The 16,767-nt window shown below is 48.6% G+C and overlaps 1 protein-coding gene across 2 annotated transcripts in view; it reads right to left on the minus strand.

Annotated features, from left to right (window-relative positions):
* Nucleotides 1–14,269, minus strand: part of dnai2b (dynein, axonemal, intermediate chain 2b) — an 86,739-nt gene extending 72,470 nt beyond the window's left edge. Inside the window, exons 1-3 of one of the 2 annotated variants that reach the window (XM_072483434.1) lie at nucleotides 14,178–14,269; nucleotides 4,971–5,158; nucleotides 3,001–3,162 (exon numbers count right to left, since the gene is read on the minus strand). In XM_072483434.1, coding sequence (XP_072339535.1) covers nucleotides 3,001–3,162; nucleotides 4,971–5,156 — 348 coding nt within the window. In that variant the 5' untranslated portion in view covers nucleotides 5,157–5,158; nucleotides 14,178–14,269. Of the gene's footprint in view, nucleotides 1–3,000; nucleotides 3,163–4,970; nucleotides 5,159–5,295; nucleotides 5,315–14,177 lie in introns of those variants that run through there. The other variant, XM_072483433.1, reaches the window with a different exon arrangement.
* Between the last annotated feature and the right edge of the window lie 2,498 nt (nucleotides 14,270–16,767).

Genomic DNA, 16,767 nt, shown 5'->3' on the forward strand with positions numbered 1-16,767 from the left:
CGACCCTTGGATGGAAGTCCTGCCTTGGAGAGCAGTCGGTCAATCAGATTGGCTGACAGCTCTCCAGGCACAGTGCTGCACTAGTTGGAAAAGGTACTGCAGCACGATGCTTGTGTCTAAGTCTTGGGAAAGTACCAGGGGTCCCATGAGCGGGAGGGTAGGGAATAACCTGGGGAGTCGGGAGCAAGGATGATCTTGATGTCAGGGGCAGGCTGGGAGGGAGGGCTGAAGCTCCCAGGTTACTGAGGGAAGGGCACCCAAATCTGAAGTGGCCTGCAGATTGAGGCGCCAAAATTCCTGCCCAAGATTGAGGGTGAAGACTTTTTCTGTTTGGCACCCTGATCTAACCATCGCTTGCCAGATTAACCTTGAGGTTTGGATGGAAAAGGCCCTTAAGTGGGCATTAAGGCTTCCTGTCTGAGATCCTCCCCGCCTCACCCGTAAAATTGCATATGGGTTGGGGCGGGGCGGATCCCAGTTAGAATTCCGTTGATGTAATTTTGGCCACCCCCAAGCTCAGAACCCGCTGGGAGGAGCTTAAAGTTCTGGCCCATATCTACTCTTCTAACAGTGCAATAATTGTTAATGACTTCCAAACAATCTCCCTTGCCCAGTAAATAAGCAATTAAAAGTGTGTTGTGTCAATCCTTAATTTTTATTTGTTGAAGAGGTACACACTGTTTCTCACGTTGTTCACCAGGGCCCCAGATGCCCTGTTGTTCTTGTTCTGTGTCTTTTAGCTTGCACTTCAAGCAACTTCGTGGGCAAACATTTTAAAACCTAAATGTGCATGAACATGTCTAAATAATGGAGCACACCATCAGACACCTTGCTGTTGCAACATCTAGCCCATCAAAGCACCAATTTATTAATCCACAGAAAATATATGTAAAAAGCAGGGGAAAAGGGAATCCGTGCTGATGCTATTCTATTCCAGTTTCATATTGAAAGGTTTGTTGTTATCTCGGTAGAGACCAGTAACATTTTTGGTTGTTTCTTGAAATCTGAAAACCCAGGTATTTAATAAAATAATGAAGTCACAAGGTTCACTGTTAGAACCAAAGAACTAGAACACAATAATCAAATTAAATGAATACTAATAAGCACACTCAATCTTAAATAGTTAGTTACTTTAAAGATGATCAAAATACAGTGAACACAGTTACTCTAAAGCAAACTTATTTCCTCAAATTTCTTTCCATTCGACTTATGCTCCAAAAATCTCCAGTCTTTCGCTTATTTTAACTGGAGGACTACCCATTTGGTCTGAGTACTATTCCAAAGGTTCATATAAGGATTGAGAATTCTTGAACGTTCTGCTTACTTCCAGCAAGGTTTTCCCTTCAAATCTCCTCCACCTGTCCCACGGTTGTGGGGTCCCAGTTCCAAACAAGCATTGCTAGCATCTTAGGTGTAGTCACCTTGGGTCAAGGGGCTGGTGTAGCACACTGGGCTAAATCGCTGGCTTTTAAAGCAGACCAAGCAGGCCAGTAGCACGGTTCAATTCCCGTACCAGCCTCCCCGAACAGGCGCCGGAATGTGGTGACTAGGGGCTTTTCACAGTAACTTCATTTGAAGCCTACTTGTGACAATAAGCGATTTTCATTTTCATTTTTCATTTTCAGAACTCTCTTGGTTCTAATGTTCTTTACAACTCTGGCGTTTTACCTTTCAGAACTCTCTCTCTCTTCTTAGACTGGCAATTCTAGAATTCTAGCTCACTGTTAATGAAGGCCTTCAGTTCTCAAAGATTGAGGGTGAAGACTTTTTCATATTCAACATCCTGATCTAACCAGCGCTGGCTAGCCTACAAAATGAGGTTTGGGTGGGAAAAGGCCCTTAAATGGGCATTAAGGTTTCCTGTCCGAGGCCCTGCCCGCCTCACTATAAAATTGGGTATGATTTGGGATTTCTGCTGAACAATGTGCTTCCTGGAGCCAGATTATTCTAAACTAAACTGCTTGAATTAGATATTCCCTGCTATAAACATCTTATTCACTCTTATTTTTTTAATTGTTTATCTCCCATGGTAACATGATCAGTTCCTGGAATAAGTTGGTTTTTTTTTAAACTAGAAATTATCTTTCAGAGAAACTACTCTAATCCTGTGGCAGAGTGTCCACGCTGTCGTAAAACGCGACGGCGTAAACGGGCCAACCCAACGACTCATTCTGGCCCGAAAAAGGGGCCAGCATGGCACTGGAGCGGTTCACGCCGCTCTAACTGCTGATCCTGGCGCGAACTGGGCGCCACGGGATCCGCGCGTGCGCAGTGGCGCCGGAGCCAACGCGCACATGCGCAGGCACCAACGCATGCATGCACAGTGGCTTCCTTCAATGCCCCACCCCCGACACAACATGGCGCAAGACTTCAGGGGCCGGCGCGGAAGAAACAAGGCCCCCAGCTAGAGAGGCCGGTCTGTCGATCAGTGTGCCCCGATCGCGGGCCAGGCCATATCGGAGGGCCCCCCCCCACCCCCCGGGGCCAGCGCCCCGACCCTTCCACGTCGAAGTCTCGGCGGCTGAGAGCAGGTGTGGACGTCGCCGGCAGGACCCGCCGTTTTCACGAGAATCAGCAGGCCGGCCGCGTAGAGCGGCCCCCGATCGGCGCCACGCCAAACTACGCCAGTGCCACTGGCAAGAGTGGAGAATCGTGTGCCAGCGTCGTGGCAGTGTGCCGCGATTCGTGCCAATCACGGGGATTCTGCGGCCCGGCCCCGGGCTGAGAGAATCCTGCCCCTAGTTCTTAAAGATACCATTACCCCAACATAAAATATAGTTCCCCCCCACCCCACAAAAGCACATGGGCCATTGCACGTTCATGGTTCCGTCCGTTAGTCTTGAAGGCTAAATATTAATCACTTTAAGGTACTTGGCCAAGAGATACATGAAGGAGGTACATGAAATTGAATTAGAGGGATGATTCCCTCCTTAAAAATATACCATGAATTGATGAACGTAGAAAACACTGTTTTTCATTAATATCTCTTTGATCACTTACACCACCCAGCTGCATGAGTGTGTAGACATAATTCTCATCCTTTTCCACTTTCTTCCTGTAACGAATGGTATGTTCCAGATCATTTGAATTTATATCTTTAGGCCAGCCACCCTCCAAATGGTTAATCCCGCGAGTCTCTGTCTTAAAACGTTCTGTATTGACCTTAAAATGGAGAGAAAATAAAATACAGTGATATTATTAGTGAAATAAATCGAAATTCCATAATTGGCATGACATAATTTAAGGAACAAGAAGAGCTGCAGTCAGATTTATTGTGCTATCACAAAGTCTTCAGCCATATCTGGTGTCTCAAATAAATGTTTGCTTGTGCTGGAAGATTTCATCGCACAGAGCACTGTGGTAGATAAGTTATCATCACTCTTTGGCTTCTGTATTTGCATTTCATTATCAATGTTAATTTGTTGTTGAATGGTCATGCTGATATGAAGGGATTGCAGAACTGATATTATATCATCCCATGGCTGTTGCCTGTGTCTTGTGTCCAATAAAACTGTAAAAATTCAGGAATACTTTGCCATTTGTTCTTGGAAGGTAAATCACTGAACATTCACCCACATAACTGATAGAGAGGCAAAGAACTTTTTGTTGTGAAGGAAGTTGAGAAACAGGGCTTATTTCTACTGAAGCAGGGAGGATAAGAGTTCCCGCAATAGTGTTTAAAATTATAATAGGTTTTAATAGCAAAAATAGGGGGAAATTATTTGCTCCAGTTGGAGAATCATTGATGAGAAATCATACATTTCAAGCTGTCACAGAGAGAAAGTAAAGAGATTATGAGAAATATATTAACACAACAGTGTTAGAACATGGAATTCTTTAGCACAGGGAGTATTTGATGGAGCTCCACAGCTTCCCAACCTCCATTAGCTTTAGCTCATCCAAAACTATGCAGTGAATATCTTATACTACACCTAGGCATGCTTTTGCACCATAACCTATTAACTAACTGTTATTAGGTCCTGATTCCCTGGGGCCTCAAATAAAACTTCTCATCTTTGTGCCCAAATCTTTTCATAGCCTTTACCTTTTTCTGTGACATCTTCCAGTCATACAGCCCTTCCTTCCTGCCAAAGGTTCCACTCCTTTGACCTTTCTTTTGTACATCTGATGCTTCTTTTACCCCACTACAGGTGACATGGGTGGAATTCTCTCAAATTCCCTTTCAAAACCTGCTGCATCCCCACCTCCCTCTCCTCTTAGTAAGATTCTCTTTAAACCCACTTATGGTTAAGCCTTTGGCCACTGTTGCCCCAATCTCTACTTTATATCACCATTTAATTTTTTTTGTTGTGTTTCTCTGGGGCATCTCAAGATGATGATTTTGTTAAAGGTGTAATATTAAAGAAAATGGTTGCCGTATGGTTCTAAATCTGAAAGGAGGTGAAAGGCTGTCTTGCAAAGCAGTATGATATGAAAGACTACCTGACAATTGGGGGTAATTGTCTCCATAAAAATTGCAAGTTCTCAGCTAGTTCTTGGTCTGGTGTATAAGATGGAAAACAATACTGCAGCTTAATATTCTTCCTTAAAAGGTTAAAACCTGATTTAGATTGCTTACTCTGCCACTGGCATTTCTGGCTAGGATAATGACACTTATTTGAGGGAGTGAGCAAAGACAATCCACCTATCAATTCCTTTTTTAAAAAGTAATACAACATATTTAGCTGGTATATGTACGATGATTTCTGCAGATAAGGCCACTTTTTAAAAACTTTTGACGGTGCTATAAATAATTTTTGAAATGCTGGATACTCACATGTGTGCAAACTCCAATACTGGCTGCAATGAGCCTTAAACATAGGAAATATCTGATGAATGCACTCCTGGAGAACTCTGCGATTCATCTCATCCTCCCCTTGTTCGGGAAAGAACATTTCCGAGCAGTATTAGGAACTTCACAAAGGCTTAAAAATGTAAGATGCTACACCTTTCAACTGTTGGTATCCTACCTCATGTTCAGACATGTCCTTTGAAACCTGTATGAACACATCAACGGGATTTTTTTCGATGAAGTTTTCCGCTAATGACGGATCTGGGACAATGTCGACGTGTAGCTCTGCTGGGCGATCTGAAAAGTTGCATTGCCGACCAAATTCACTCCGTATTTTAGTATAGACATACACTATTTCCATCATCTCTGCAAAATACCAAGGCAATGGGCTACTTCAAAAAATTCTTAATTTAAAACTATAATGTACGGCAATCATGTGTTTAAATAACTGTCATCATTGGATGAAATATAGAATAACTTGAAGTTTTTCAAGTTATTTTTACCAGTAATCATTTTTATAAAGATGAAAATCCCATTTCTCCTCCAGTTCACAGTCATACTTCTTGTGATCCATTATTATACAATACTATAGCACCATCGATCACACACGAGGTGAGACGTAGAGAACTTCAATCGAGGCTTTATTGAACAGACTTGTTCCCCAGCACCTCAGTCATAGAATGCAGCTGTGGGGAGTAAACCGGGTTCTTATACCCCGCCTATCTGGGTGGAGCCCAGTAGGCGGCAGATCCAATCGGGACCCAGCATCTGTCCTCCAATAGCTCCTCGGCATTCATGGTGTACCGTATTACCCCTAATACATACCACCACATTCTCCCCTTGTTAAAAAGGAACCCGGCGGGGTGGTGGGTGGGATGGTGGTAGGGGTTTACAGGGTCGGTGCCTTAACCATTGAACTATATACAACCATGCCGCTTTTACTGGGCCACTGAATTATTCACATTTTACCTGATTAGCAGCGTTAACTATTTACAACAATGCCGCTTTACTGGGCCACTGAATTATATACATCTTAAGTCGATTCGATGAGTCGAGATGGTGCTCTGGTCGCCCTTTCCGATCGTCTCAGCCCGGGTGGTGGTGGTGGTGCTGGCTCGGGTCCGGTCGGCTCTGGGAGCATCGCGCTGTCCCTCTCTGTTTCCTTAATCCTGGGCGGGCCTGGGAGGAGAACCGATCCCCCCGGGAAGGGGGTGGCTGTGGGGTGCACCGGCAGGAGTTAGGGATGGTGATTGGTGTTGGGGGGTGTGGGGAGCTCCGGCGGGCGCCAGGTCCCGCAGAGAGACCGTGTCCTGTCGGCCGTCTGGGAACGCCATGTAGGCGTACTGCGGGTTGGCATGGAGTAGATGTACCTTTTCCACCAGTGGGTCTGATTTGTGCACCCACACATGTTTCCGGAGCAGGGTGGGTCCCGGGGCTGCCAGCCAGGTCGGAAGTGACGTTCCAGAAGCGGACTTCCTAGGGAAGACAAGGAGGCGCTCGTGGGCGTTTGGTTCGTGGTGGTGCACAGCAGGGACCGGATAGAATGAAGGGCATCCGGGAGGACTTCCTGCCAGCGGGAAGTTGGGAGACTCCTAGACCATAGGGTCAGTAGGACGGTCTTCCAGACCGTTCCGTTCTCCCTCTCTACCTGCCCGTTCCCCCGGGGGTTGTAGCTGGTCGTCCTGCTCGAGGCTATGCCCTTACTGAGCAGGAATTGACGCAGCTCGTCACTCATGAAGGAGGACCCCCTATCGCTATGGATGTAGGCGGGGAAACCGAACAGGGTAAAGATGGTGCCGAGGGCTTTAATGACCATGGCCGCGGTCATGTCGGGGCAGGGGATGGCGAAGGGGAAATGGGAGTATTCGTCAACGACGTTAAGAAGGTACGTGTTGCGATCGGTGGAGGGGAGGGGCCCTTTGAAATCCAGATTAAGGCGTTCAAAGGGACAGGAAGCCTTTATCAGGTGCGCTCTATCTGGCCTGAAAAAATGCGGTTTGCATTCTGCGCAGATTTGGCAGTTCCTGGTGACTGTTCGGACCTCCTCGACGGAGTACGGGAGGTTGTGGGCCTTTATAAAGTGGTAGAAGCGAGTGACCCCCGGGTGGCAGAGGTCCTCGTGGAGGGCTTGGAGGCAGTCCACTTGTGCGTTGGCACATGTGCTGCGAGATAGGGCATCGGACGGCTCGTTCAGCTTTCCGGGCTGGTACAAGATCTCATAGTTGTAGGTGGAGAGTTCGATCCTCCACCGCAGGATCTTGTCGTTCTTTATCTTGCCCCGCTGTGCATTATCGAACATGAAGGCTACCGACCGTTGGTCAGTGAGGAGAGTGAATCTCCTACCGGCCAGGTAATGCCTCCAATGTCGCACAGCTTCCACTATGGCTTGGGCCTCCTTTTCTACTGAGGAGTGGCAAATTTCTGAAGCGTGGAGGGTCCGGGAGAAAAAGGCCACGGGTCTGCCCGCTTGGTTGAGAGTGGCCGCCAGAGCTACGTCGGATGCGTCGTTCTCGACCTGGAAGGGGAGGGACTCATCGATGGCGCGCATCGTGGCCTTTGCGATATCCGCTTTGATACGGCTGAAGGCCTGGCGGGCCTCTGTCGACAGGGGAAAAGTAGTGGACTGGATTAGTGGGCGGGCCTTGTCTGCGTACTGGGGGACCCACTGGGCGTAATAAGAAAAGAAGCCCAGACAGCGTTTCAGGGCTTTGGCACAGTGGGGAAGAGGGAACTCCATGAGGGGGCGCATGTGTTCAGGGTTGGGGCCTATCACTCCATTACGCACTACGTAGCCAAGATGGCTAGACAGTCGGTGCTAAACACGCATTTTTCCTCATTGTAGGTGAGGTTGAGGGCGTTAGCGGTCTGGAGGAATTTGCGGAGGTTGGCGTCGTGGTCCTGCTGGTCGTGGCCGCAGATGGTGACGTTGTCGAGGTACGGGAACGTGGCCCGTAAACCGTGCTGGTCAACCATTCGGTACATCTCCCGTTGGAAGACCGAGACTCCGTTCGTGACGCCGAATGGAACCCTTAAGAAGTGGTATAGCCGCCCGTCTGCTTCGAAGGCAGTGTACTTGCGGTCTCCGGGGCGAATGGGGAGCTGGTGGTAGGTGGACTTAAGGTCCACGGTGGAGAAGACCTTGTACTGTGCAATCCGATTGACCATGTCGGATATGCGGGGAAGAGGGTACGCATCTAGCTGCATGTACCTGTTGATGGTCTGACTGTAGTCTATGACCATCCTCTGCTTCTCCCCTGTCTTCACTACTACCACCTGAGCTCTCCAGGGATTATTGCTCGCCTGGATTATGCCTTCCTTCAGCAGCCGCTGGACTTCGGACCTGATAAACATCCGGTCCTGGGTGCTGTACCGTCTGCTCCTAGTGGCGACGGGTTTGCAATCCGGGGTGAGGTTCGCAAACAAGGATGGCGGTTCGACCTTGAGTGTCGCGAGGCCGCAGATAGTCAGTGGGGGTATAGGGCCGCCAAATTTAGATGTTAAGCTCAATAAGGTTGCATTGGAAGTCCAACCCCAGGAAAGTGGGAGCGCAGAGATGGGGGAGGACATACAGCCGGTAATTTTTGAACTCTCTCCCCTGCACCGTTAGGTTTGCGATGCAGAACCCTTTGATTTCAACGGAGTGGGACCCCGTCGCCAGGAAAATGTTTTGGGTGCTTGGCCGAATTACCAGGGAACAGCGTCTTACCGTGTCCGGATGAATAAAACTCTCCGTGCTCCCAGAGTCGATCAAACATGGCGTCTCGTGCCCGTTCACCAGCACTTTTGTCGTTGTCGTCTGGAGGGTCCGGGGCCGCGATTGGTCGAGAGTCACCGATACCAAACGTGGTTGGTGCATCAGATCGTTGTCTTCAGGCAATGTGGAGCCGTCCACGCTGGGGTCCTTGCCTGTCAGCCAAGATGGCGGCGTCCATGGATCGCACGCTGCCGGGGGTGGACAAAATGGCCGCTCCCATGGGTCGCACGCGGCCGGGGGTGGACAAAATGGCCGCTCCCATGGATCACACGAGGCCCGTGGGTAGGAAGATGGTGGCGCCCTTCCCCCCCCCTCGTGGTGTCCGGGGTCCAAAATGGCGGCGCCCGTTGGCCGCCCGTGGGTCGCTGGGGGGGGGGGTTGAGCCCGTGGTCCCGTTCGTTCCCCGGAGATAGCGGCGACCCCACGGGACTGGCACACTGCTGCGTAGTGCCCCTTTTTGCCGCAGCTTTTGCAGGTGGCCGAGCGGGCCGGGCAGCGCTGGCGGGGGTGTTTCAGCTGCCCGCAAAAGTAGCAACGGGGCCCCCCGGGTGGTCTGGGATTCTGGCCGCGCACGCTTGTGGAGTGATGGGGGGTGCCGGGGGGTCGGTCGCGGCGGGGGTCCACGGAGCCCAAGGGGCTGTAGTGCGGTCGGGGGCATAGGCGTGGGCGTTTTGGGAGGCCACGTCGAGGGAGGCTGCAAGGGCCCGTGCCTCTGTGAGTCCGAGAGAGTCTTTCTCGAAAAGTCTCTGGCGAATTTGCGACGATGCCAAACCTGCTACGTAAGCGTCTCTGATCAGGAGGTCCGTATGTTCATTCGCCGTTACCGCTGGGCAGTCGCAGTTTCTTCGCAGGATCGTCAGCGCACTGAAGAATTCGTCCAGGGATTCCCCGGGGATTTGTTGTCTCGTCGCGAGCTGGTAGCGTGCGTAGACCTGGTTGACGGGCCTAATGTAGGTCTGTTTCAGCAAGTTGATCGCCGCTGGGAATTCTTCCGCGTCCTCGATGAGTCCGCAGATTTCGGGACTCACTCTGGAATGCAGGACCTGCATCTTCTGGTCTTCCGTTGGTCTGCCGGGGGGCGTTCGGAGGTACCCCTCAAAGCACGCCAGCCAGTGTTTAAACGCCGATGTTGCGTTAGCTGCTTGGGGGCCGATTCGCAGGCACTTCGGGGCGATCCGGAGCTCCATATTCCTTTTTAAGTCTGCTCAATAAATTGTAGCACCATCGATCACACACGAGGCGAGACGTAGAGAACTTCAATCGAGGCTTTATTGAGCAGACTTGTTCCCCAGCAGCTCAGTCACAGAATGCAGCTGCGGGGAGTAAACCGGGTTCTTATACCCCGCCTATCTGGGTGGAGCCCAGTAGGCGGCAGATCCAATCAGGACCCAGCATCTGTCCTCCAATAGCTCCTCGGCATTCATGGTGTACCGTATCACCCCTAATACATACCACCAGAAATACATTCAGTGGGCGGCATGGTGGCACAGTAGTTAGCACTGCTGCCTCACAGTGCCAGGGACCCGGGTTCAATTCCAGCTTTGGGTTACTGTCTGTGCGGAGTTTGCATGTTCTCCCTGTGTCTGCGTGGGTTTCCTCCGGGTGCTCCGGTTTCCTCCCACAGTCCAAAGATGTGCAGGTTAGATGGATTGGTCATGCTAACTTGCTCCTTAGTGTTCAAAAAAGATGTGTAGGTTAGTTAAGGGGCTATTGGGATAGGATGGGGAAGTAAGCTTGAGTGGAATACAATTTCAGAGGGTTGGTGCAGACTCAACGGACCGAATGGCCTCCTTCTGCACTGCAGGGATTTTGTGATTAAAAAACAAAATGCAGCTTTGACAAGTCTTCTCAGCAAAACATTTTTTGAGTTATGATCAAATGCAATTCTCATTATTTATATTGCTCATTATTTGGTCTTGTGTATCATTCCTTATTGGTGGCCTGAGAGCCACAGCAGACTGTGATATTTAGTCTGATTCCATTCCTTTAAAGCAGTAAACCAACAGCCTCAGGCTTACAGTAGTAATTTGAAGTCTTCCTTCACCATTGGGAGGGAGAGGCCTATGAACAATCATTCATATTTCATGATATTATGAGAAGGTGGCTACTTCCAATATCCAATGCTTCATATTGTCATTCTATCTCACTCACATAAACTAGTCTAGCCAGGCAGACGCCTGGGAGCCAATGTGCCCTATTTCAAAATGTTTAGTGGCAAAGCCCAAACTTACATCCTTGAGTTGGCACAGTTCACAGCAATTTGGACAAAAATGCTCCATTTCCAACCCCTCTGCTGTTGCACTATTTATTTAGCTGTTACGTAGAGCATGGTGCTTATCATATCATAGGGGATGTGAAAATTGCTTATGCCAATGACCTGTGATACTCAATGTCTAGAAACTCAAAAACTGTGACACTCCCTCAGAGCCTTTTACATAGAAACATACATAGAAAATAGAAGCAGGAGGAGGGAATTCAGTCTTTCGAGCCTACTCCGTTATTTATTATGATCATGGCTGATCAGCGATTAAATACCCCGATCCGGCCTTCCCTCCCCAATCCCTGGGTCCCTTTAGCCCCGAGAGCTGTTTCTAACTCCTTGAAATTACACAACGTTTTGGCCTCAACTGCTTCTTGTGGTAGTGAATTCCACAGATTCACCACTCTCTGGCTGAAGAAAGTTCTCCTCACTTCAATTCGAAAAGGTTTACCCCTTACCCTCAAACTATGACCCCCTAGTTCTGGACTCCCCGATCATCGGGAACATTCTTTCTGAGTCTACTCTGCCTAATGCTGTTTGAATTTTATAAGTTTCTATGAGATCCCCTCTCACTCTTCTAAATTCCAATGAATATAACCTTAATCGACTTAGTCGCTCCTCATATCACAGTCCGGCCGTCCCAGGGATCAGCCTGGTAAACCTTCGCTGCACTCCCTCCATAGCAAGAACATCCTTCCTCAGATAAGGACACCATAACTGCACACAACACTCCATGTGTGGCCTCATCAAAGCCCTATACAATTGCAGAAAAACATCCCTATACCTATACTCTAATCTTCTTGCTATACAGGCCAACATATCATTTGCCTTCTTTACTGCCTGCTGTACCTGTGCGATTGATGCACAAGGACACCAAGGTCTCTCTGAGTATCTATCTCTCTCAATTTACACCCAATCAAATAATAATCTGCCTTCCTATTTTTGCTACCGAATTGGGTAACCGTACATTTATCTACATTATTCTGCATCTGCCATGCATATGCCCACTCACTGAGCCTATCCAAATCCCTTTGAAACATCTCTGCATCCTCCTCACAGCTCACCCTCCCACCCAACTTTGCATCATTTGCAAATTTGGAGATAATACTTTTAGTTCTCTCGTCCAAATCATTAATATATTATGTGAACAGTTGGGGTCCTAGCACAGATCCCTGCAGTATCCCATTAGTCACTGCCTGCCAATTGAAGAAAGGCTTATCTATTCCAAATTTTTGTTTCCTGTCTGCTAACCTGCTTTCTATCAATCTCAAGAAATTACCCAAAATCCCATTATCTTTAACTTTACATAGTAATGGGCAGCATGGTGGGGCAGTGGGTTAGCACTGCAGCCTCACGGCACCGAGGTCTCAGGTTCGATCCTGGCTCTGGGTCACTGTCCGTGTGGAGTTTGCACATTCTCACAGTGTTTGCGTGGGTTTCGCCCCCACAACCCAAAAATGTGCAGGGTAGGTGGATTGGCCACACTAAATTGCCCCTTAATTGGAAAAGATGAATTGGGTACTCTTAAAAAAAAAAATTTAAACTTTACATAGTAATTTGCTATGTGATACCTTGTCGAACCCCTTCTGAAAGTCTCCCTGGTCAACTCTACCAGTTATATCTTCAAAGATTTCTAGTAGATTTGTCAAGCATGATTTGCCTTTCATAAATCCATGCTGACTTTGTCTGATTATACCACTGTTTTCCAAATGCTGTGCTATGAAATCCTTGACAATGGACTCAAGCAACTTCCCTGCTACCGAAGATAGGCTCACTGGTTTATTGTTCCTTGTTTTCTCTCCACCTTCCTTTTTGAATAGCGGGGTTATATTAGCTACCCACCAAACAATAGGAACCATTCCAGAGTCCAAAGAATTTTGGAAAATGATCACCAATGGATCTACTATTTCTAGGGTCACTTCCTTAAGTATTCTGGGATGAGGATATTGGTTGGAATTTGGGCCCAGAAAGTAATTGCCACAACAGTTGCTAATATTATTTCTGGTTTTCCACAGCTTTTAAAAATGTATTTGTTCACGGGGTAGGCATCTTTGGCTCGGCCAACATTTATTGCCCATCCCCAATTGCCCTTGGAAAGGTGGTGCTGAGCTGCCTTCTTGAACCACTGTAGTCCATGTGTTGCAGGCACAACGACAGTTCTGTTAAGAAGGAGTTCCAATATTTTGACCCAGCAACAGTGAAGGAATGGCAAAATAGCCCCAAGTCAGGCTTGAGGAGAACTTATAGGTGTTCCCCTGCATCTGCTGCCTTTGTCCTTCTAGGTAGTAGAGGTCTTGGGTTTGGAAGGTGATGCTGAATGAACTTTAATGAATTGCATCGGATATGGAGGGAATGTTGAAGGTGGCATGCGGTGTCAAACAAATGCATTGTTTTGTCCCAGATGCTGTTGAGATTTTTGAGTGTTGTTGGAGCTGCACTCATCCAGGCAAGTGGAGAGTATTCCACCACACTCCTGACTTGTGCCTTGTAGATGGCGGACAGGTTTTGGGGAGGTTGGAGGTGAGTTACTCTCCGCAGAATTCCCATCTTCTGACCTGCTCTTATGGCCACAGTATTTATATGACTGTTAGAGTTCAATTTCTGCTCAGTCGTAACACCAGGATTGTGGGGGAATTTAGTCATGGCAATGTCATTGAATGTCAAAGGAAAATGGTTAGATTGTCTCTTGTTGGAGATGGTCATTCCCTGACACTTGTGTGGCACAAATGTTTCTTGCTAATTATCAGCCCAAATCGGATTGTTGTCCAGCTCTTTCTGCATATGGACACAGACTGCTCCAAAATCTGAGGAGTCACAAGTAATGCTGAACACTATGCAATCATCAAGAGAACATCCCCCCCCCCCCCCCTCTTCTAACCGTATGATGGCCAGAAGATCATTGAATAAGCAGCTGAAGATGGCTGAGTCTAGGACACTACTCTGAGGAACATAGGTGCAGGAATAGGCCATTCAGCCCATCAAGCATGCTCCACCATTCAATACAATCCTGACTGATAATCCACTTCAATGTATTTTTCCCACACTATCCCCATATCCCTTTCTGACTTCAGTATTTAGAAATCTGTCAATCTCAGTTTTGAACAAACTCGATGACTGAGCTTCCACGGCCCTTTGGGGTAGAGAATTCCAAATATTCACATTCAGTACTCCATCCAGAGTACATATTCTGCCCTTGCCACCCTGAGTACTTCTTCTACTTGGTGTTCAGGTCCTGGGAGGAGGGAGGGAAGGGGTCAGGTTCTTTTGGGGGGGGGGGGGGGGGAGAAGGTGGGGGTATCAGGTCGCCTGCTTTGCCACTCACTCCCCCCCCCCCCCCCCCCCCCCCCCCTCTCTCGGTCCCCGGTACTTACTGGCGGTCGGTTGTTTTTCTCTCCCTCTCGCCGGCACCGGACAGTTTGCTGTCTCCTAGCAACAAGCTGAACGCGCGCGCAGCCTGACTGGGAAGAGCCAGCAGAGCGCACGCGCGCTGAGACCGGAACCAGGAGCCAATCAACTCCAGCTCCGCCTGGCGCGGCTGCAGGCGGTTCCCAACCCTCCAGGCCCGGCCCCTCAGTCAAAACCAGGGCGGCCTTTCATAATATTGTGCATGTCGTCTGTTTTCTTTGACTATTTCTGGTTCGTTCCTTGTGAAAATAATGGCAAAATGGCTGAATGATCGTCGAGGATCGAGCAACCAGCTCATTAAGAAACTTTTTCACGTTGGGAAACTTCCCGAAATCCATTCACCCAAAGTTGGCAACCTGACCTGCCAGTCCCAGGCTGGAGGAGATGTCTGTCCTGGATACTGTTGCAAGCAAAGCAAACACAACCCAGGACAAAGAAAAAAATAATAATGGGGCATTTGAAACGTGCTTTGCTAATTTTCTCTGAACTCCACCACAGGAGAGTTCCACGAATGCCTGTTAAAGCTTCTCAAAACTCAAATCTCTCGTGCAATTGCTTTGTTTATGTGAATCTGCCACCAAACCCATTATAACTGTACAGTTCTGGTCATCCTATTATAGAAAGAATATCATTAACTAGAGAGAGTGCAGAAAAGATGATTTACTAGGATGCTACCGGGCCTTGATAGTTTGAGTTATAAGGAGAGGCTGGATAGACTGGACCGGACTGCGCCATACAACCGGAAGGCTTCACAATTCACGGTGTTATCAGGCAAAGCAAAGGGTGGAGGGGTGTGCCTCCTCATCAACTCCTGGTGCTTGGATGTGGCGACCCTGGCGACCTACTGCTCCCTGGACCTGGAATACCTGACTGTGAAGTGCCACCCATACTAACTTCCATGTGAGTGCACTTCAGCCATTATCATAGCGGTCTATATCCCACCCCAGGCAGAAATTAGGAAGGCGCTGGTCGAACTGTACACAGTTATAAACAACTACGAAACAGAACACCCAGAGGCCTTGTTCATCATGGCTGGAGACTTCAACAAGGCCAACCTCAAGAGTGTACTGCCAAAATTGCACCAGCACATCTCCTGTCCCACCAGGGTCGACAACACTCTTGACCACTGCTACTCAAAAATCAAGGGCACCTACCGTTCCATTCCCCCGACCGCACTTTGGGAAATCAGACCATTGTGGACTGCGTGCCACAGAAAGCAGTACGTACGTTCCCCAACCGGAAACCATGGCTCAATTGCGAGATTGACTCCCTACTGAAGGACAGATCTGAGGCGTTCAAGTCAGACGACCCTGACCTATACAAGAAATCCAGGTACGACCTCCACAAAGCCATCCGAGATGCCAAGAGAGAATATCAAACCAAGCTAGAGTGACAGACAGACTCTCGGGGTTGTGGCAAGGACTAAACAACATAACGGGCTACAAAACGAAGCCGAGCAGTATCTCCGGCAGCAGCACACTCCTCCCAGATGAACTCAATGCATTCTATACTCGGTTCGAGCAGGTAACCAACAATCCGCTGTCAAGTGCCCCAGCAGCCCATAACTCACCCATACCCACCATCACAGCTTCCGAAGTCAGATCGGCCTTCCTGAAAGTGAACCCTCGGAAGGCGACAAGCCCGGACGGGATCCCTGGTCGTGCACTCAGAGTCTGCGCGGACCAGCTAGCAGAGGTGGACATCTATAACCTGTCCCTATGCCACTCTGAGGTCCCCACCTGCTTCAAGAAGACCACCATCATACCGGTGCCAAAGAAGAACCAGGCAACATGCCTCAATGACTACCATCCGGCGGCCCTGACTTCAGTCGTAATGAAGTGCTTCGAGAGGTTGATCATAAAGCATATCACCTCCATACTCCCAGAATGCCTTGATCCACTGCAATTCGCATACTGTCGCAACCGGTCCACAGCAGACACCATTTCCCTGGCCCTACACTCATCCCTAGAGCATCTCGACAAGGACTCCTACATCAGACTCCTATTTATTGACTACAGCTCCGCTTTCAACACCATAAGCCAAGCCAAGCTCATATCAAAGCTCCAAAACCTGGGACTTGGCTCCCCACTCTGCAACTGGATCCTCGATTTTCTGACCAACAGACCACAATCAGTAAGAATGAACACCACCGCCTCCTCCACAATAGTCCTCACTACCGGGGCCCTGCAAGGCTGCGTACTTAGCCCCCTACTCTACTCCCTGTACTCACACGACTGCGTGGCAAAATTTGGTTCCAACTCCATCTATAAGTTTGCTGACGATACGGCCATAGTGGGCCGGATCTCGAATAACTCCTAAATGACCCTCTTATGGACTGACCTCATTAACACTGCACCCCTGTATGCTTCATCAGATGCCGGTGCTTATGTAGTTACATTGTGTACCTTGTGTTGGCCTATTATGTATTTTCTTTTATTCCCTTTTCTTCCCATGTACTTAATGATCTGTTGAGCTGCTCACAGAAAAATACTTTTCACTGTACCTCGGTACACATGACAATAAACAAATCCAATCCAAGAGGGATATGGGTCAAAT

Source organism: Scyliorhinus torazame, chromosome 18, assembly GCF_047496885.1.
Source record: "Scyliorhinus torazame isolate Kashiwa2021f chromosome 18, sScyTor2.1, whole genome shotgun sequence".
Classification (NCBI taxonomy): Eukaryota; Metazoa; Chordata; class Chondrichthyes; order Carcharhiniformes; family Scyliorhinidae; genus Scyliorhinus; species Scyliorhinus torazame.